General features: G+C 35.2%; 1 protein-coding gene across 1 annotated transcript; it reads left to right on the top strand.

Moving 5' to 3' along the window:
- The first annotated feature begins 543 nt into the window (after nucleotides 1–543).
- On the top strand, nucleotides 544–21,107 carry LOC100250406 (DNA-directed RNA polymerase I subunit 1). Its single transcript, XM_010655500.3, has 21 exons — nucleotides 544–752; nucleotides 1,350–1,519; nucleotides 3,541–3,700; nucleotides 3,889–4,209; nucleotides 5,686–5,973; nucleotides 6,122–6,301; nucleotides 7,055–7,217; nucleotides 7,653–7,843; nucleotides 9,181–9,444; nucleotides 10,494–10,582; nucleotides 10,685–10,832; nucleotides 10,954–11,169; nucleotides 11,419–11,760; nucleotides 11,870–12,011; nucleotides 13,049–13,254; nucleotides 14,109–14,311; nucleotides 14,756–14,954; nucleotides 15,039–15,301; nucleotides 16,223–16,363; nucleotides 19,175–19,949; nucleotides 20,345–21,107. Exons 1-21 carry the CDS (start codon nucleotides 735–737, stop codon nucleotides 20,939–20,941), a joined length of 5,076 nt encoding a protein of 1,691 aa, XP_010653802.1. The 5' UTR covers nucleotides 544–734; the 3' UTR covers nucleotides 20,942–21,107.
- Nucleotides 21,108–21,372: the final 265 nt, after the last annotated feature.

Below are 21,372 nucleotides of genomic sequence, written 5' to 3'. Positions count from 1 at the left end.
TTCTATATCTAATATCAAGTTTTGTTTGATTATTGGGAAATTTTCGGGAAAATATAAGGGAAATAAAAGAAATATGAAAAATAGGATGAAAGAAAAATGAAATAAAATAAAATATAGGTTTAAACTCATTAAATTATATATATATATATTTTTTTTAAAACTAATTTTATTTATTTTTTATTATTATATAAAAATTAAATAAATTTAAAATATATAATTTTTTTTTTCAAATTTTAATTATTTTTTATTTTCTTTTATATTTTTCACTATTAAACTAAATATAAGGAAACAATTTTTTTAATGTTTTTTTTATTTCCTTAGCACTTTCCGAAACCAAACATAGTTGGAGGTTTTTGATTTAACTAGTAATCCTTCAATAAAATCAAATCAATTAAAAGGTATGGGAAGAATATTTTATTTGAAGAAAAATTAATAAAAATGTAGTGATTTTAATTTTTAAATTACTTAATTCCAGGGCTTAAAGCTACATGGCCCGACCCGAAGAAGGTGAATATATGTAACTATTAATTTATTGGTATTTTGTTTTCAATATTTTGAACAAATGACAAAAGCTTTGGCTTCTTCTCTTTCTATTACATTCTTTCCGCCGCAGGGCAATAAACCCTCATCTCCTCTACAAGAGAGAACTCTATTATGATGCTCAGTTGCGATTGATTACCCTTTCCAGGTTTTGCCTGCGCCCTAGTGACAGCTCCAGTAACAGCAACATCAGTATGGCGCACGTTATCGAGGTGGTTTATTCTCCCAAAAGCACTATGTTGATTATACTGATTTTATGAATGATTTTCCTTTTTTGAATGTTGCAGTTTTGTGTGCGATATTTTAGTCGACTGAGTGTGGTGTTGTTCTTTCTATCCCTTGAATTTGCCTTTGGGTTTAGTTGTTTAAAAAACACAAGGGCCTTGGGAATTTATTGTTTTTAGTTTAACCAGATTATTATGTCGTCATGGAATTTTCTTTTCCTCTTTCTACCTTGGGCAGCGCTGCGTCATCTTCCAGCCAAATTTATATAAATATCTTATTTTTCTGTAGTGTCCAACTTGTGTTTATGTATCATTCGTTAGGTTTCCCGGAAAATAAAAGAATTTGTTTTAGTCACTCTTATTCCTGTTATTGTCGTTTTTAACAAAATAGAAGGGGGAGGGAAAGATAAGCGACCTGAATTTAGCCAGATAGTTCACGAGATGAGTGGAATGGAGGGTTTTTTTTTTTTTTTTGGTTATATAATTGGCTACCTATGATTCAAATATCTTGAACATACATATATTCCCCTTATTTAGATTCGATTTATAAATTATAGCATAGTTCTAAATGGAGGTTTATTGCAGGGCACCACGGAATTTGTTGAAGCTGTTAAATTCAGTTTCTTCACTGATGAAGAGGTTAGGAAGTATAGTTTTAAGAAGATTACAAGTCCCCTCATGCTCGACAGTGTGCAGAGACCAGTGCCCGGTGGACTGTATGATCCAGCATTGGGGTCGATAGATGAAAACACACCGTAAGTCTCAGCTCTAACTCCTTTGATGTTTTTCACCCCCTTTGAGCTTATCAACATTCAAGCTTATTATTAATGTGCAAGAATATAACCCTGCTTGGTGGGATTTTTTGATCACATGATCTCCATAATCTTTTTTCTTTTCTTCTTTTCTTCTTTTCTTTTGCACTCCAGGATCATCATTGTTATACTATTATTTTGCAGTTGTTATCTTTCACTGGTTACAATTTGGATTAAACTGTAATTGATGCCATTTGCAACCGGCATCAATCCTCATCTGAATTGACTTTATGCATGTGTTTTTCTTTTTAGAAGTTTCATGTGACGTGAGGGTTTATTTCCTCTTCTTGCAATGATTTGGAAGGGACTCAATTATGTGAATCTTACTTATTGGCAGGGTTTTTGAGTGCTTGTTTTAGATTAAATGTTAATGCAGTGAATTCAATTCATTGTTTGGAAAATAATATGACCTTTGCTTTTCATTGTGTATTTAGATGTACAAGAAACCTTTTTTTGGCAAGCTATAAGCTTTTATGCTTGTACAAATAGGATGAATGCATTAATTGCCCCGATGCATGGTTTTTATAGTATGAGTACAAAAAAGAATGCATCCTTTATGAGGGGCTGGTTTAGATATAGTACTCTTAATTTTTTTAAATCTGATGATTTTTGAAAATTTTCTTGTTTTTAATTTAACACACTGATGAGCACCCAATTCATTGTTCGTATTGAACTCGACAAAGGATTAAAATGATGGTAATAATAATAATTTTTTCTAGAGGAAATGGAAGGATTTTGCTAATTGTTAAAAAAAGAGAGGAATTGCAAAGTAAAGAGGAAATGATGAATTGGAAGATCACAGAAATTCTACTGGTCATGATTAGTCTCAGCCTAAACCTAAGGTGAAATTATTCTTTGAATGGATCCAGTAGTTAGGGGATTTGCTTCACCATTGCTAGACCTGTACAACCAACAGAATTTGAGCCATTTGAAGGAAGAAAATAAGTTTTTTCTTTCATCCAGTGGCCAAATCCCAAGGGGGCCAAATTCTAGGTCTTCCACTATAGAGAAATAAGAAATTTGCTTTCATGGAAGGATAGTAAGCCAATTGCTGAAGCTTCCTGTATCCCCTTGAAAAGCACTAATATTTTAGCTTTCAAGGGGAAGATGTTCTTCTAGTACTTTCCAAAATGCTCATAACTTTTCCACTCTGAGATCTCTGGAAATACCTCTGGTGTCCACTAAACTTAGTTGCTTAAATAGCATGCATCAATGTTGGTTGATGAAACCCAAAGGAGGCAGGTTCCATTTTCTACACACATCTGGTATCAATGTGAAAAAGCATACATGAAGACACCCAGATGGGTTGTAATGATGCTAAGAGGTACCTTAGTGTTCTCTTGGTCGGCTGATAACTCTCTTAAAGGTTCTTTCACTTTCAAGCCAAAAGACTGAGATTATAGTGAGGGTAACATATTTCAAAAAGCTTTTTTCCAACAGATTTAAGCTACCTCGTAAGGAAGTGACCATTATAATGGAGGTTACTTTAGGAGGTAGTTTAAATCTGTTGGAAAAGCTTTAGATCTTATCCTCAATGTGATAAACTGAATGAAGGTTCTTCTAGCCTTCTCTGAAGATATATGCCTTTATCTAGATTTATTGATTTTTTTCCTGGCAAGCATGAAATTTGTTTGGATGATTAGAATGGCTAACTCTGAAATGGATTTTCCTTGTTAAAAGATGAACTTCCTCTCTGGATTGCATTTTTTGGGGCTGGATTACCCCTTTTGTGTGCCTTCTTGTTGGTTGACCATTTTCTTTTTCAGTTTTATTTTTCTATGCCTGTACCGTTCTTAGGGAAGTATTCTTCTTTAATCCTGGCATTCTTGCTTTAACTGCTATAATATTTTTTTTCTTACATAAAAGGTTAATGGAATCAAGATTGTTGGTTTCTTTTTAATGGAAGATCTTGTGCTTATGATTTGACATGATATTAACGTAGTTAGACCTTCATCTCCATGCAGTTGTCAATCATGCGGCCAGCGTTCATTTTATTGCCCAGGTCATTGTGGTCATATTGACCTTGTTTCATCAGTCTACAATCCCTTATTATTTAATCTGCTTCACAATCTTCTACAAAAAACTTGTTTCTTCTGCCATCACTTCAAGACAAGCAGCAGCCTGGTAATGTCTCCTTAACTGCTCTGTTGAGCTCTTTCATATTATTTTTTCTTATAGGATTCTCTATTTTGCTTCTTTTTTCTTTCCTTCAATGGCATTTAAATGAAAAACTGATATATATATATATATATATATATATATATATATATATATATATATATTTTTTTTATTTTTTATTTTTCCAATTTAAGGTCCAAAAATATGTTTCTCAATTGGAACTCATAAGCAAGGGTGATGTTGTTGGGGCCAAAAATTTGGATTCAATCTCACCAAGTGAATCTTCATATCCTGAAGACAGTGATGGGAGTCATGTATCATGTTCTTCTACAGTTAATTCAAGTGCACGAGATAATTGCTCTGTGCATTTGAAGCAGCAAGAATGGACCTCTCTTCAGTGCATCGAAGCAATGTCTGTTATGGATAATTTTCTGAAGCTGAAACATAGAGATTGTAAAAATTGCAAAGCCAAGAGTCCTCAAGTCACCAAGCCTACTTTTGGATGGTTTCACATGGTATGTTTTCTCATTCCATTGCTTGAAAATTGGATTACTAGTTGGAAGCTGTGAAAACTAAAGTTTTATGGTTCCTAATTTGATCATGACAACTTAACATTATCGCACAATGCCATGCATGACACTTATTATCAATTATGGCATGTTGACATTGGTTGACATGATGCCTGTAATACCTATGGCCAAACTTCCTTTTTAAAACAAATTCCATCTTTATTTACTTAGGAAGTGTTTAGGGAAATGAGTGATTTATGCAATTTTTTAATAATTTATTTTAGTTGGGTCTTGTGCTTATCATTAGGATCATGATGAATGACTTCTATTTAGCTAAGTAATTTTTTATCTTTTTTTTTTTTTTTTTTTGGTGGTTGTTGGGGGGGCTGGATTTTTTTTTTTAGTCATGCTTTTTTCGTATTTCATTCTCTTGTAGAATGAAAAGGTGAAACTCCAAAAATTCAGAATTGTGATGATTATAGTGATTTCTTTGACAGTGGGAAAGATCAGAAAACTAAATGGTAAAAGAGTTTATCCTTTTTTTTTTTTTTTTTCCTGATAACAGTTTAGTAAAGTTGTATTCAAATAAATTTGCAGAATGTAAAAGGTGATATGGATGTTCCTTAAGGCCTTTATTTTTTATTAACAATTTGCACTTGTATTTATCCATTGCCCTATCCATGCCACTGCCATGTCCTACTCCGCCTGATTTGTATATATAGCTCTTTGTTGTTTTATTTATGGGAAAATGCTAATTGCCCCATCACTTTTACCATCTTTTTATCATCTTGTTAGGTTGTAGGTAGTAATCGAGTGCTAAGTCTTTTTTTTTTTTTTTGCATTTAATGCCTGTTGACCATCTTTTATCATCTCCGATCATCACCTGCTTTGTAAGTATGTTGTAGAGGTGTGGTGAAAGTCGTGGTGAATGTAGCCACCATCCTTTCTTTCTATATTTCTGCCCTGTTTACATGTTACAAAGTGTTTGCTCTGAAAGTTACCATTTTGTTATCAATGCCTCATGAGCCACCTTTTTGCTTTTGAATTTTGGAAAATGTTGAAGCTGAAACTATGGTTTCAAAGGGATCATCTTGGCAAGCACTTCTATTAAAATTGCCCAAACATAGCTAGAAGTTTTTGGTTGGACTTAAAATAGAGCCTTTGGCTTCCAAAAAGCCAATCCAGACAGGGCTTAAGAGTGAGTTAATATATCCAATGTTTGTTAATAGTATCTATGAGGTTTTGCTTCTCATTGTGAATATGTACTTTTATTTTGATTCAGTTGTTAACCTCTAGTCTTTTTCGTAAATCAGACATGCATGCTGGCTCATGCTTTCTTTTCTGACCTACATGGACTGTCTTGGACTGTAGCTTTATGTCATGTCAAACTTATGACCTAAAATGCATTGTCCCTTTTGTAGTTCATTGTGTAAAACTTCCTGAGGGTTTTCTAACATTTTTCCTATCTGATAATGTCTGTAGGCTGGCTTGTCGGATGCACAGACTAGAGCTAATGTTATTAGGGGCAGCAAGCTGGAAAGGCCATTAAGTAGGGTTGCAGAGGAGAAATCTTCATCTGAGGTAGAGAATGTTAATGATATGTTTCCTTGGGGAGATGGTGTTGACACAGATGAAACACATTCATCTATAGCACCCACTGATGGAATTCAAGATACTGTGACCAAAAGGCTTGAAAGGAAAGGGGCACAAGCGCCTATTGAATTCATTAAGCAAAAGAGTTTCTTTTCAGGTCCTCTGTTACCATCCGAGGTATGCTTCTTGCAAGCATTGGAGCATCATCATCAGTTGCCTTGGCTAATGTCTGTAGTAGTTGTCAATTATGTGGTTACAAAAGTATTTGGTTTGATTATATTGAGAAATATTCTAATGAGTGCATTGTGAACTCATACTATCACAGGTTAGAGATATTATGGAACGTTTGTGGGAAAATGAAGCTGAACTCTGCTCGTTTATCAGTGATATTCTACAGGAACGTCTCGGTGCATCAGGAAATAAAGCAGGTTACTCTATGTTTTTTCTGGAGACCATTCTTGTACCCCCAATCAAATTCCGCCCGCCTTCCAAAGGACAAATTTCTGTAAGTAGCTTATTTAAGAAGCAATGCCCTCTGCATGTGTGTAATTATTTGAAAAATGTGTAGGAGCTTGTTTTGTATGTGTCACACTACATCATTGGTGATAGAAGGTTCTTTCAGGTTGATATTTTTTTCTTGGGTTTGTTTGTGTAATGTTTATTATTCTAATCTTTATTGCTTATTTTGGATATGAAAATCCATGTATGGGTGAAGATAGATTGTTTAGAACATTTACTACATTTACTATTTTCGTGAAGGTAAACCTTAATTTCCAAGATGATTTTCTTTTTATTATTGCATGTGGTTATCATCTAAAAAGATCAAATGAAAAATGTTCATGAGTTGTTGGTAATGTACTTAAATTTTGAATTTTGTGCTATGGGGAAATCAGAGGCACTTAAAAGGGAAGCAGAATATTTGAGTTCTGAAAACATGTACTTGTCATTTGAGGAATAGTCATATATTTTGGTTAAAAAAGTGATTACAATTTTTAACTACAAATACTTCCCCTTCAGAAATTTTAGCCTTTTCTGTTGATGACTCTGTCTTCGACTTGCATGCTGTTTGAATTTTTAAAGAACATAATAGAACATCATGTTGCAATTTTATTTTCATGTTTCTGCACCATATGTTGGTTCTAATGTATTTAACCATTTTATCTTATTGTTAAACTGTCTCTACTGGCTTAAGGTTGTATTTTAAGTATGCATTAGTGTATGGCATAATTTAAATGTTGCAGTTTTATGTCTCTTTCAGGTGATGGAGCATCCCCAAACTGTTTTATTAGGTAAGGTGTTGCAGGCCAATATAGCTTTGGGAAATGCTCATGCTAACAACTCAGAACGTTCAAAGATTATTAGTAGGTGGATGGATCTTCAGCAATCTATTAATGTCTTGTTCGACGGCAAAACTGCTGCAGGTAAGTCTGGATGCATGTGTGTATGTGTATAACATGTTTTGATGGATGCATTACTGATCAATTGTTTTGGCTTGTGGTTAATTCTGCTAACACATGTTGAACATTGAGGCAGCATGTTGAATGATGTTCTTGATATTGTATGAAATGTTGAGTTTTGAATCTCTTTCCTGCAACATTTAGCTTTGGCTTTCACATATAATATATAAAATTGGTTTCATAGCTTGATTTGGATCAGTTGACTGGATAGATTGCTGGTTCACTGGTCTGATAGCACTGGTGAGGAGTGTGTGCTACTTTGCACACGGTTTCTGTTACTTCTCTAATGTATATTAGGCAGTGTTGGATGAGTTAATGCATCTTCTTGTTGCAATATAACTGTAGGCACTTCTGAATTAACCACTGCATGCTGCAGCTGATAATGTACTTTGATGCTAGGTCAAGGTCAAAGAGATACTGGTTCTGGAATATGTCAGTTGCTGGAGAAAAAGGAGGGTGTGTTCCGCCAGAAAATGATGGGAAAGAGGGTTAATTTTGCTTGCCGGTCTGTCATATCCCCAGATCCTTATTTAGCTGTTAATGAAATTGGGATTCCTCCATATTTTGCATTGAGATTGACATATCCTGAGGTAAGGATGAAAATATATTGATGTATGGTTACATATTATTTGCCTCTTTTATGGAGGAAGAGTACGCAAAGTGCCCCTCAATTATAAGGGTGGTGGGAACTATAGAAGTAAACAAAAGAATGGAAGGCATCCTGAGGGCTTGTAGTCCTAATGAAAAAAATACCAAATGACATATTCATATACTCTTTCTAGATTACAAAATCAGCTCTATCTGGTGTTATGCAGTGTCAGTTGGGGTGCATTGTGGAAGAAACACATGCGCATGATATTATGATTGGTTGTCCATGAACTAAATATTTGTCTAATTTCAGTTACTATTGTGATTTTCAATGAGACGTTTAATAGAAGTCTTTCTGTTTGTCATACACCTACGTATTATGGATGGCCTAGATTTAGGGTGTTCAGGTAGTTTGTATCTATGGGTCACTTGCTTTTCAAGCAGCTTGGTTGTTTGATTTTTGGGTCTTCTTTAGCTTGATCGCATTGTTGTTTCTTGTTTCTTTGTCATTAATCCTAGAATTAAGTGAAAGAATACAGACCATGGACTAATTGGACTTCCATTTATTTATTTGTTTTGCAAGAACAGTGGCTCAAGGATTTCCATTTCTAGCCTTTTCTTTTCTTTCTCTTCTTTTGTAGCTTTTGGTGGTGATAACTTGTGTTAATTAGATAGAAGAGCAACAAATGAGGAGAGTGTTCTCCTTTGTAGACAATATAATTGTCCATATTACAGTTTGAAATTAAAATAATTCCTTACGTTTTTGCCCCTGATCATCCTAGCTAAAAGCACATTTAGGCTTTTGTTTGATGAACTTTGTCTTTATCCAGAACTTTGTCTTTCTCCAAAACAGAGAATGTGCTAACTTTAATATATTTAGGATGAAATAAGGATGTAGGAACTGACTCCTTTGATTGCTCTTCATGTCAAATTTGATCACCCAAAACTGCAACTTAGAGAAAATTAATATTGTAATTCAATAGGTTTTAGAAGTGGAATACACACTATCGTTTGTATGGCTTAGATTCCTTTACTTTCTTTATTCTCTCTTGTGGAAAAAGGCTGGTGCTTTGGGGGTTGGGGGGAGGGAACAGGCATGTGGAAACTGATTCTTACAAATTCTTTTTAGTTTCAGAGGACTACATGGACCAATAGGTCAAATTTTGTATAGATGTTTTCATTTTCTACATTTAAATTTCATATTTTTGTGTGCTCATTAGGCTTTCTATTAATATTGATATGCCTTGAGTTTCAGCTTTTGATGAGAATTTCTCTTGCATTTTATATAATTTTACATTTCTTAATAAAATTTTCTCTATTTTTGGCAATATCCTTGCAGAAAGTAACTCCTTGGAATGTTGTGAAGTTGAGGGATGCTATTATTAATGGTCCTGAAATCCATCCCGGAGCTACACACTATGTTGACAAATTGTCTACTGTGAAACTGGCGGTAAACAAAAAAATGCGAATTTCAATTTCGAGGAAACTGCCTTCCTCAAGAGGCGTTGTTGCACAACCTGGGAGGAGTTCTGATAATGAATTTGAAGGCAAAATTGTATATCGCCACTTACAGGATGGAGATATTGTGCTTGTCAATCGACAGGTACTGCATATTCCAATTTGATTATCTCTGCATTTCCACTTGCTTGGCTCCCCTGGGAATTGTAAGGGCTTTTGGTCTCCTAGGGAAGTCATTATAGAAGCCTTTTATCTTTATGCTGTAGGTAGTCTAGGAACACGAGCATATTTAAAGGATGCCATGTGGTAGGATCCTCATAAAGTTAGGGGAAAGTATTATTTATTTATTTTCTTTTTTGTGTGGATGCTACATTTTTCTTACTCTTGATTTCACTGTGGTTAAGGGTTTTCATTGGGATTCTTATCATCTTTAAGATATGTGTATGTGTCTTATGTGGTAGGCCAGCTAAGCATGAACCTCATCAAAATTTTTGTTGAGAAGGTGGATGCAAAACGAGATACCATTTTTTTCCCTTTAAACCCTAGTATGTATATTCCGGTAGGTGGGCAGATTCATTTTTAGATGGCAAGAGGAGTTAGCCTGCCTCATTTGCAGTTCATTTGCAGTTTGTCAGTTAGTTGCTCTAACCGCTTGGATTGCAGTCCTTGTTTTTTTATTTCATTTTATTCTCTTGCTGTTGCGTTGGGTTGATTGAGAGCATTGCTTTATATATATATATATATATTTCCTTTGTGGAGCGTCTAACCTTTGATCCTCTTTCTGATAAGATTCACAAGAACTAAAATTATCTAAAAGAAAGTTGTATATTGTTTGATAGGCTATGTAAACATACAACTATATGTACTTGGAGGTTTTTGTATTGAGTTAATGCAAATTAAGTAGATGTGATCCTTGAGGCGCAGCTCAAGTGGCAAGGGTTGAGGTGGGGATGTAGGTTCCAATCTCAGATCTAGCTGGGACACAAAATGGGAAGAGTTAATGTTTACATAGATGTAAATTTGCATATGACAATTTTTATTTTTTATTTTTTTGTTAAGGACACTATCTATATATATGGGAAGAAAATATACAAAAAGAGCTACATAAATTTGTATATGACATTGTAAAGGGGTTCCCTCTGCATTTGTTTCTTGGTTGTTGCTTTAGTGTGATTCAGTTATTTTGCATTGCAGCCTACACTTCATAAGCCAAGTATAATGGCACATGTAGTTCGTGTATTGAAAGGAGAGAAAACACTTCGCATGCACTATGCAAATTGCAGGTTGATTTTACATTATATCTTTTTCAATATTCATTTTACTAAATTCAGGGTTGAAAGTGAGCATATTTCCATGCTTGACCTTGATGATTGCTCTGATTCCAGTACCTACAATGCTGATTTTGATGGTGATGAGATGAATGTCCATTTCCCACAAGATGAAATTTCTCGTGCAGAAGCATACAATATTGTAAACGCAAATAATCAATACATTGTTCCATCCCGTGGTGATCCTATAAGAGGCCTGATTCAGGTTCATTATTTCAATTAATTAAAAAATATAATTCTAAATATCTACTCCATTTGTTTTTTGGGTTTTTATTTTTTTGTTTGAATATGTATACCTAATTCATCATTTCTGTTTAATTTGCCAGGATCACATTGTATCTGCTGTACTTCTTACAAAGAAGGATACCTTTTTAACTCGTGAGCAGTATAATCAGCTTCTCTACAGTTCTGGTCTGTCTTCTGGGTCTGGTTCTTTCATTGGCAAACCTGGCAAAAAAGTTTCTGTTTTAGATTCTGAAGATGAGATGCAGCCCCTTCTGCCTGCAATATGGAAACCTGAGCCTCTTTGGTCTGGAAAACAGGTTTGTTTTGAAATTACTTTGTTAATTTGAGTCTTTATTACACATATGGTGTCAAATGGGTTTTTCTGCTGAAAATAAAACTGTTGTTTTCTTAATGTCCTAAAACCTTACTATTTCTCAACTCTGAAGTGCATGGATCTTTGACATAAACTTGTGTTTCTGTTTGGTTGAACTTTTGTAGGATTTTTGGATATGATGTGTTGTTGGGCAGTTCTAGGTTTTAATATTTTTCTGTTTTTCTCCTTTTAGGTTATAACTGCAGTGCTAAATCATATAACTAGGGGTCGGAAGCCATTTACAACTGAGAAAGATGGGAAGATCCCACGTGAATATTTTGGAAGTGAGATAGATGAAAAGAAATCCGGCAAAGGAAAAGATCCTGGTTCTGACAGAAGAAAAGAAAAACGAATAGAAAAAAAACATGGTGAATATAAATTGTTAATCCATAAAAACGAGTTGGTGCGTGGTGTGATCGACAAGGCACAGTTCGACAAATATGGTTTGGTTCATATGGTGCAGGAGCTCTATGGCTCAAACACCGCAGGCATTTTGCTTTCTGTGTTGAGCCGCTTATTTACTGTTTTTTTGCAGGTTAGCTCTGTTTATTTTTATATTTCCTTTTTTTGTTAAGTGGCATATTTTACTATTTTTATCAGCTAGCATCTCTAAACTGTGCAATTATTGGATGGCTATATGGCAGATGCATGGGTTCACGTGTGGAGTAGATGACCTTTTGATATCACCAAATTATGACATTGCAAGGAAGATTGAACTTGACAAAAGTGAAAATATTGGTGAATTAGTGCATTGCAAGTTCATTGGGTCTAATCATGGAAAAATAGGTATATTACTGTGAATTCTTGGATATTGTTAAAGAAAACTAGCAAAACCTGGCTGGTTATAGTTGCAGTCAAATGTCCTAGTGTTGAAACAGTCTATATTTTATTTTATCTTTCAAAAGGTAATGTTCTTTTTTTTTTTTTTTTTTTTCTTTTCCTTTTCTGTTTTGTTTTTTGGTGTTACTAGGAATTGAACCTGGAACCTTCCCTATCCTCACTCCAACAAACCCTTGCCAGTGAAGTTGGAAATAAGACTGAGTTGGGGTTAAGCTGTTTGAAAATTTGAGTAATGTTGTTTGTGTTAATTGTATTGGTTTGGTCAAATAAAAAGATTATCATTCAAGTTCACCATTCAAAATTTGGAAAGAACATGTTTCACGAGGATTTATGAACTGTGGTTTATGGGAGTTGGATGGTTTCTAGGATGGTGATGCGTTGAGAATGATATTGTCAGTGCTGCTGGATCAGGTTGGACAGTTGGTTGAGAGAAGGTTCTGGTATTGATGGTGGCAAGGAGCCGGCTTAAATCTTTTGAAAGGTTTGCAGTAGTTTTAGGGAGTTCATTTTTTGCTCAGGCTATCTTGCGTTGACTTCTGAAATAGAGAGGAAGAAGGTATTGGATGTGGGCCATCACAGAGTGAAGCAGCTACTAACGGTTTTGGTAGCCCCTGGCGCTTAAGGCATGGTTCAAGTAGCAAGATTTGGGGTTGGGAATAAGGGAGGTTCTAGGTTCAGTTCCATGTAACATCAACAAAAGAGGAAAGAAAACTTTTGCTTATAAAAAGTATCGGTAGCCCTTGATACAATTGTGTCATCATCTGTATAACAATGTACACCTTTAACTATTCTATGTAAGATTATTTGTTGAATTTTAAGGTTATAAAAAGTAAGTCTTGAAAATATAATTTTTGAATTGCCTTTATATTTTTCAATTCGTCTTCTCTGCAGAAAATTTCAGTTTTTTAATGAAAATTTCTCATTCTATTATACATGATTTATTAATGGGTATTTGATCTTTGATATTTCTTTTGGCTTTTCAGATCCAGTGAAACTGCAAGTGGAAGTTGAAAAAATTATACTCAGTAATGGAGAAGCTGCCATAACACGTTTGGATAGGATGATGAAAAATGAGCTTAATGAATTAACCTCCAAGGTCAACAAAGACTTGTTGCTGAAAGGATTAGTAAAACCCTTCCCAAAGAATTGCCTCTCTCTTATGACCACTACTGGGGCTAAGGGTAGCACGGTAAGTCTCTTGTGTTTTTAGGATATTGTTTGCGTCCCGGTAATAGTTATTTGATAAAATAGTCTATCTTAGCATGGTCCAATGAGTTCTGTGTTCAGTTTTGTATTTTGGGTTTGTGTGTAAATTCTGTTTAAGTATGTGTATTATCCTTGAGATTTTTTTAATGAGAGGGACTATTCTGGTAGAAAGCTATGACAAATTGAAAATTTTTAGTTTTGCAATTAATGTACCTCATTCATGCTGGTATTTCTTATGGGTAAAATAAATCCTCTCCAAGGAGAGTTTGACTGTTGGCCTGGAACTTTGTATTTCTGAAGATGCGTAAATCATTTGGATATGTCTCTGGCCATTTGTCCATTCTTTCAAGTGTTCCAGTGTAGATAGAGGTTGACTGTCTTGGACCCCTTGGGTATCTTTGCTCATCTGCTTGCATGTCAATATCTTTGAAGTTAGATCTCTAGATCTTCCAATTATCTTAATCTTCTTGACTTCTTCTGTATCAACTGAGCACAATGATGAAGCCCTTTAGTCTTTTCAATTTTCTGTCTGTTGTTTACAATCATCTAACTGGGATATCTGTCCTTTGCAATCCCTTCTCGGCAAGTCCAACATCATACTTCAGTTGTCAATTAGCTCTGGCATGTCCGAACATGGCTGACACTAGATTCTGGTTGGCCATCTAATAGAGGCATGGACAGTTTACATTAGTCAATTGAGTAGTATAAAATTTGTAACTTCTAGGTAATATGTTATCATTACTTTCCTAGGTAAATGTAGATATATTGTCATCACTTTTCCAGGCAGATTATATTTAATTTCTGCATTCTTCACTTATTGCTTCATTCTTTGAACAGGTTAATTTCTCGCAAATATCTTCTTTTCTGGGTCAACAAGATTTAGAAGGCAAACGAGTCCCTCGAATGGTTTCTGGGAAGACATTACCCTGTTTTCCTCCATGGGATTGTGCAGCTCGAGCTGGAGGCTTTATCAGTGATCGCTTTCTTACTGGTCTTCATCCTCAAGAATATTACTTCCATTGCATGGCTGGTCGTGAAGGGTAATCAAATTTCCCAACTTTGTTACAGTTCCTCCTTATTTTTGACAGTTTTCTCTTTTTGGAAGCTATTTCTGCAAATGGATTTTCTGATGAATTTATACTAGTAGGCTGAGTATGTATTAATCTGTTTTCTCATATAAATATGAAACAGACTCTTTTTTATGAAAATCAAAAGCTCTACGATATTTGTTTTGAAATATGAATGTAGAAGAAATTCCCACAGTACCTGCATCAACATCACACCAGCAGTAAGAAATGGAAATAGCTACAGTGCTATTCACACTCATGCTCTGGCCATTGATTCACATCTTTATCTTAATGCACAATGTGCTAAGCATAGTGAATGTTTTCAACATTGATGTTGAATTGAAGGATCATTAGTGTAATATTGGTGATTGTATTATGGGGCGGCCTTTCATGACTCTTTTAACGTTTTCTTTATAGGTTAGTTGATACAGCTGTAAAAACATCTCGTAGTGGATACCTGCAAAGGTGCCTAATAAAAAATCTTGAGTGCCTTAAAGTCTGTTATGATTATACTGTCCGCGATTCAGATGGCTCCATCGTTCAATTTAATTATGGAGACGATGGTGTGGACGTCCATCAAACCAGCTTTATCACAGAATTTGAAGCGTTGGCAGTGGTGAGAATTCATACCGTTCTTTGCTTAATCTGAATTCTAAATAGGAATCATATAATGGACTTTTTTCTATCTGTTAATTTTCAGAATGAAGAAGTTGTTTGTGAAAAATTTGGTCAAGATGGAAAATTCAATGGTTATATTCAGAAGTTGCCTAAGGAACTTAGAAAGAAAACAAAAAAATTCATTGAAGGTTTTATGGAGGAGCGGCAAGATTTTGATAATATGAAGAAGCAAAAAGACTTTGTGAACTTGGTGAAGCAGAAATACATCTCGAGTCTTGCACAGCCAGGAGAACCAGTTGGTGTGCTCGCTGCTCAGTCAGTTGGAGAACCATCAACACAGATGACGTAAGATTTATATATGCTTGCTTCTCTCAAGAAATGCCACTCTTTACATTTATTCAGATTTAAAACTGGTTCTTTAATTTGCATTAATCTGTGCCAAAATGGATTTTGGTTTCGAGCTTCATAATATTTTTATTTTTAGAGATAGAAACAAAAATCTAAGGGCAATTATGAAACTTATATTTTCAACCTAAGCGCAATGAAGCATATGAACCTTTCCAACCCTTTCTTTTTTTAAAAATAAAAATAAAAATTCTATAAATATTATTATTATTATTATTATTATTATTATTAACCTTTTTTTTTTTATTTGTGGATTTTTTATTGCATGTGTTAAACAGCAGAAAAAGGTAAGTACAGCAACTTTTTTTATTATTTTTGCAACCTTTTGTTGGGAGAAATATAGAAACTATTTGAGGTCCCAAGAAGAATTTAAATTATTATTTGTGTCCCAAATTAAAGCTTGTGTGTTGGAACCATACTTTCATCTTGTAAGAGTTTGTTTGATATTTGATTCTAGGAAACACTTTTAGCCAAAAAAGTGTTTCTGAAAAACAATCAAGTGTTTGACAAAATTTAGAGAACACTTTTAAAAATCTGAAAAATCACTTATTCTGTTGAAAAATCACTTGTAGTGTTCTCTAGAGAAATCTTAATAGGTAATTCTCCAAAAAACACTTCCAGAGAAAACACTTAGAGTAAAAACACTGTCAAATGAACTCTAAGTCTTCAAAGACTCCTTCCAGCAATTTCCCAATCAATGTGCCATCCACCAGTGAGAATTAACTTGGTTTCAGTTGCTCTTTTATTTGTATGCTGAATCCTGTTTGATTTTTGCAACCTTTTTCCCCCAGTGCAAGCATATGCTGTGTGTTGTACTGTTATTTTCATTCTTCTATCTGAAAATTTTCTTTATTTTTCCAGACTGAACACATTCCATCTTGCTGGCCGAGGAGAAGTAAATGTGACACTTGGAATCCCACGTCTACAAGAGATCTTGATGACTGCTGCAAATGATATTAAAACTCCGATTATGACTTGCCCTCTTCAAATGGGAAGGTCAAAGTGAGTATCTTGTAGTTTTTGTATATTAATATTTCCACCTTGTTTTAGTAATGTTGTCTGACAAATAATGCCCTCTAACAAGCATTTCAGGTTAACTGGCATTGTTTCCATCCATCTGCAAATTTCATTTATAGATAGGATGTCTTTGTTTGAAAGTATATCATGAGTAAACTGACTTAGCTGCCTGCAATCAGAGTAATGATGGGGAGAGGGTAAGAGCTAGGGCTTATAGTCATAAGTTGACACATTAACCACTGAAATTATTTAAAATTTACTAGAATATTGAGCATAGATTTCTAAGTAATAACTTTATGGGAAAGAGAAAAAAGAAAAGAAATACTATGACTTAGTTGCCTGCAATATTTTGTGGTTGAGCTGCCCCCTTCACTCAGTTGCTTGTGGCTCATATTACTAGACTATCAATCTTTAAAATAAATCTGCAATTGATAATACTTTCTGACTTTTTGGTTCATTTTTTAAAAAGGAAAAGAGAGAAGGAAAAAGTTTTGAGGTAAATATATATACAGATGATTTTGTCAATTACAGAGGTGATTTTATCAATTAAGAAAGCTCTACTGTAGAAGATTTAATGGGGTGGTTATTATTCTTGTTATTATCTCATGGAATATTAATGGGCTTGAGATCTAGCAAAAAGAGCTGTCAGCACAGAGAGAACCTGTGTCATTGTGATACAGAAAGCCAAGCCATAAGAAATTTTGTGGACAAATAAGAAATTGGTGAACAGGTTTGGGCTGGTTCTTCTGCCTATTCATCATTAAGCACTCAATAGAGGATGGGTCTCTGGAAATTTTGTGTGTTGGGTTCAATTCTATTGGTGATATTTTTGGGTTGATGTTGTTGATAATAGTATAAACTAATCATGGGAGGCTCTTACTGTTCCTCCAATTTGTGCAAATTGAGGGACATTCACTCTTAGTTGGTGTCTGAGCTTTATCACAGAGCTACCCAATTACTGCTCTTTTGGATAAGAGGCTTTTTGCAGTTCTATTGGCTCTTTGAGATATGAGGATTGTTGCTAACACAATGAAGTAAGCGTATTGTTCTTGTTATTGAGTATGAGGTTGATATATATGTGTGTATATATATCTATATAAGGTTTTGGTATTTGGTTTCTCATTACTGCCGGCTATGTGCCCATCTCTCTCTTTGGAGTCTTTTCTTTTCCTATCCCAAATTTCCTTCGGGGACTCGAAACTAGAACCCCCTACATCCCCAGGCTAACCCTTTTGCTACTTAAGTCAGGTGTGAAAGGCTTCTTTGGAGTTTTTACTAGAATTAACTGACCCAATAAATGAGGAGGTGAAGGACATGTTTGAGAAGCAGTGTCTAAATAAGGTGGGAATCCTTTTATGTACTGTTGATTTCTTATAATAGGAAAAAAAAAAAGACAGAGAAGAGGGGATACAGCAGAAGCATAAGATATCTGTGAAAAGGCTGAAGGGGAAAAAGTAGTCTTGGTTGGGTCATGAGAAGCTTCTATAGTAATAACTAGGAATGGCTTCTGATTGGCTGACCTTGGACTGCCTCTGAAAGATCTACCTGCCATTTGATTGTAATGTCATGTAACCGGAAGCAGCTGAAGAAATCCCATAGTCTTCCAATCTTTTCTTAAGGGTAAAACCTTTGCCTCAATCTATTGGATCCATGGATTAAGAAGGATATTTGAAGTATTTTTTTTTTTGATAAGCAAATGATATATAAGAGCGGCCAATAGCCTCAAGGCATACAGGAAGTATACAAAGCTACCAACCCTCAAAACAAAAAACAAAACGAACCAAACCCTAATTGGAGGCTAACCACTCCAAGAAACCTATTAGGGAATTCGACTCCATTTCAATGTACACTTTAGCCCAACCCCAAATAATGTAAACAAGTGACGTTTTTAATTTCTGATAAGCCAACACCCCCCCTTTAAAAGCTAGCCTATTTCTCTCCTTCCATATAGTCCAAAAAATGAATAACGGGATGGCCTTCCACACTTCTTTTCTTTTCCTCCCCACAAAAGAGCCTTTCCAACTACTAAGGACCTCCTTTACAGAATTTGGAAAGACCCACTATACACCACACAACGCAAGAATGATGTTCCATAACCCTTTTGTCACTGTACAATGAATTAATATATGGTTGATCGTTTCCTCTTCACACCCACACAAAAAACACCGATTAGATATTTGAAGTATTTTTCTAGCCCATATTCTCCATTTGGACCCTGTATGTACCTATATGGCTATACCACCAATTAATGAACAAGACATTCAAGGTTGTCTTTAGCTATGTGACAATCTGTTCTGTTAAACCTATGTGACTATGCACTATGTATCACACTGAATGGAGCTTTATTTGATTTAGTAGCGATAAGTAGAGTTCATACATTGTTTTAAAGTTGGATTATTATTGGTATCAGTGGCATGAGGTATTGGAAGTTGGAGACCTTTATGATATCCTGCATCCTCAATGTAGTCATTGCTTGCCTTTTTTTTTTTTCCTTTCCCCCTGAAATTCTCTTGTGGTGGTGAGCTGTAACCCTCTCTAAAAAACTTGATTTTTGATGTTTAAGATCTTAGGGGCATCAGTTTTTCTCTATCTGTGGTGTAAATGATTTGCTTTGTATGTATAGATAAGACATTTTTGATGTTTAAGATCTTTGCATGCATTTTAGAAATTCAACGTTTAAATGCTTGAAATCCAGATTAGTATTTATCTTTCTTGATTTAAAGTACTACAACTCCATATGTTTTATGTCATCTCACACAGTCAGAGTTCACAATTTCATATATTCATAATTTGCAGGGATGATGCTGAGCGTCTTGCTGCAAAATTAAAGAAGGTTACTGTGGCAGACATAACTGAGAGCATGGAAGTAAGCATTGTGCCATTCACAGTTCAAGATCACCAAACCTGCAGTATTTATAAGCTTAAGATGAAGCTCTATGAACCTGCACTCTACCCTCCACACACTGGTATATCTTTGGAAGACTGTGAGGAAACTCTGGAAGCTGTGTTTGTGAGGGAATTGGAGGATGCAATACAGAATCATCTCCTTTTGCTCTCCAAAATCAGCGGCATAAAAAATTTCTTGCCAGATTCACGATCTATGGCCTCAAAAGAGACAGATGAGGATGCTTCTGGTGATGGGTTGGCAGGCGGAAATGGTGACGAGGATGATGATGGTGAGGATGATGGAGGGGCTGAAGATCTAGGTTTGGATGCACAGAAAAGAAAACAGCAAGCTTCAGATGAGATGGATTATGGAGATTCTGAAGGTGAACCTGATGAAGGGGAACCATCAGCTGGACTTACAGAAGAAATTGATCTTGTGGAGGACGAAGTTGAAATTAGTAATAATGAAGAAGTAGGGATATCTGATCCTAAAGATGAAGATTCCAAGGTGCCCTCTAAGTCTAAATCATCAAAAAACAAAAAGGCTAAAACAGAAGCCAAAAGAAAGAAGCGGTTCAGAGCAATTAAAAAGGACTTTGATCGAGCAATCTTGGTGAAAGCTAAGGGAACATATTTTGAGGTCCACTTCAGATTTACCAATGAACCTCATATTTTACTTGCTCAGGTACTTGTTCTTCTGGAGTTCACATCATTTCAAGTTTATGGTTCCTATCTTTAATTGGTTTTATCAATGTTTCCTAGTTAATTTCTTATACGATTTGCACTCGGGACCATAAATGCTCAAAGAAAATCACATTCCATGATTTCAATATATAAGGGTGTGGTTTGAAGTGAACTCTGACTAAGAAATGAATCTTAATTTCTTAACAGTAGCAGGGGTTCACTAGTACTGATCCCATTGAGTTCACCACCATAAAACTCTAGTAATTGGAGTAAAACCCGACCTCGTCTTCCATTAGAATTAACCAGTGTTGTATGTAGGAATGGCCAGGCATGTCAGATGATTTAGCTTTCCAAATATTTTTACCAACTGATCACACTCTTGAAATAATTGTGCAGATTGCTCAGAAGGCTGCAAATAAAGTCTACATCAGAAGTTCGGGGAAGATTGATCTGTGCCAAGTGATTGACTGCAACAAAGACCAAGTAATCTACTATGGAAGAGATCCCAAAAAGAGGGAAAATATTCCAGGAGAGGAGAAGAAGAAACTCCCAGCGTTGCAGACAGCCGGTGTGGATTTCACTGCATTTTGGAAAATGCAAGATGAGCTTGATGTGAGGTATGTATATTCCAACAATGTCCATGCTATGCTGAATACTTTTGGGGTAGAAGCTGCCAGAGCAACCATCATAAAAGAGGTGTTCAACGTCTTCAATGCCTATGGGGTTAAAGTTAACATCCGCCACCTATCCCTAATCGCCGACTTCATGACCCATTCTGGTGGGTACCGGCCAATGAACAGACACGGGGGCATAGCTGAGTCAGTATCACCATTCAGCAAGATGACTTTTGAAACAGCTTCCAAATTCATCGTGGAGGCAGCATCTCATGGCATGACGGACAACTTGGAGTCTGCATCTGCCCGGATTTGCCTCGGTCTGCCGGTGAAAATGGGTACAGGATGTTTTGACTTGATGCAGAAAATAGAAATTTGATGTACAGAAAAGCTAAACGTAAAGCTCGATCCATCTGTATTCGTTTTTTTGTTCTATTCTGGTTTATTGGGCATGCTTTTTAGCTGCTTCTGTTGGTGTAGGGGGAGGCATGCTCAACAAATTTTGGAAGACGAAGGTTTCTATTAATGATTTTTTTTCTCTAAAATCACATTTTTGGTATCAGAATTTTTTTAACTCGATTTATCATCTATATGTGATTAGAATCCTGTTTGGTGCAAAATAAAAGAAATTGAAACAAGGAGATGTTTGTGTAGATATTTTTGAAGCAAAAGTCGAATGGCTTTCAGAAATACTTTGTTAAAAATATAAGTATTCCAAACAATTTTGGTTAAATAAAATTTGCGTCTCGCATGGCAAATGACATGAAAAAAAAGTAGCATAACTACTAGACTCGATTCAAGATGTGGTTT

This window comes from Vitis vinifera, chromosome 8 (genome assembly GCF_030704535.1).
Source record: "Vitis vinifera cultivar Pinot Noir 40024 chromosome 8, ASM3070453v1".
NCBI classification, from domain to species: domain Eukaryota; kingdom Viridiplantae; phylum Streptophyta; class Magnoliopsida; order Vitales; family Vitaceae; genus Vitis; species Vitis vinifera.
Note: the sequence above shows the minus strand (reverse complement) of the source record. Positions and strands in the feature narration are given on the sequence as shown.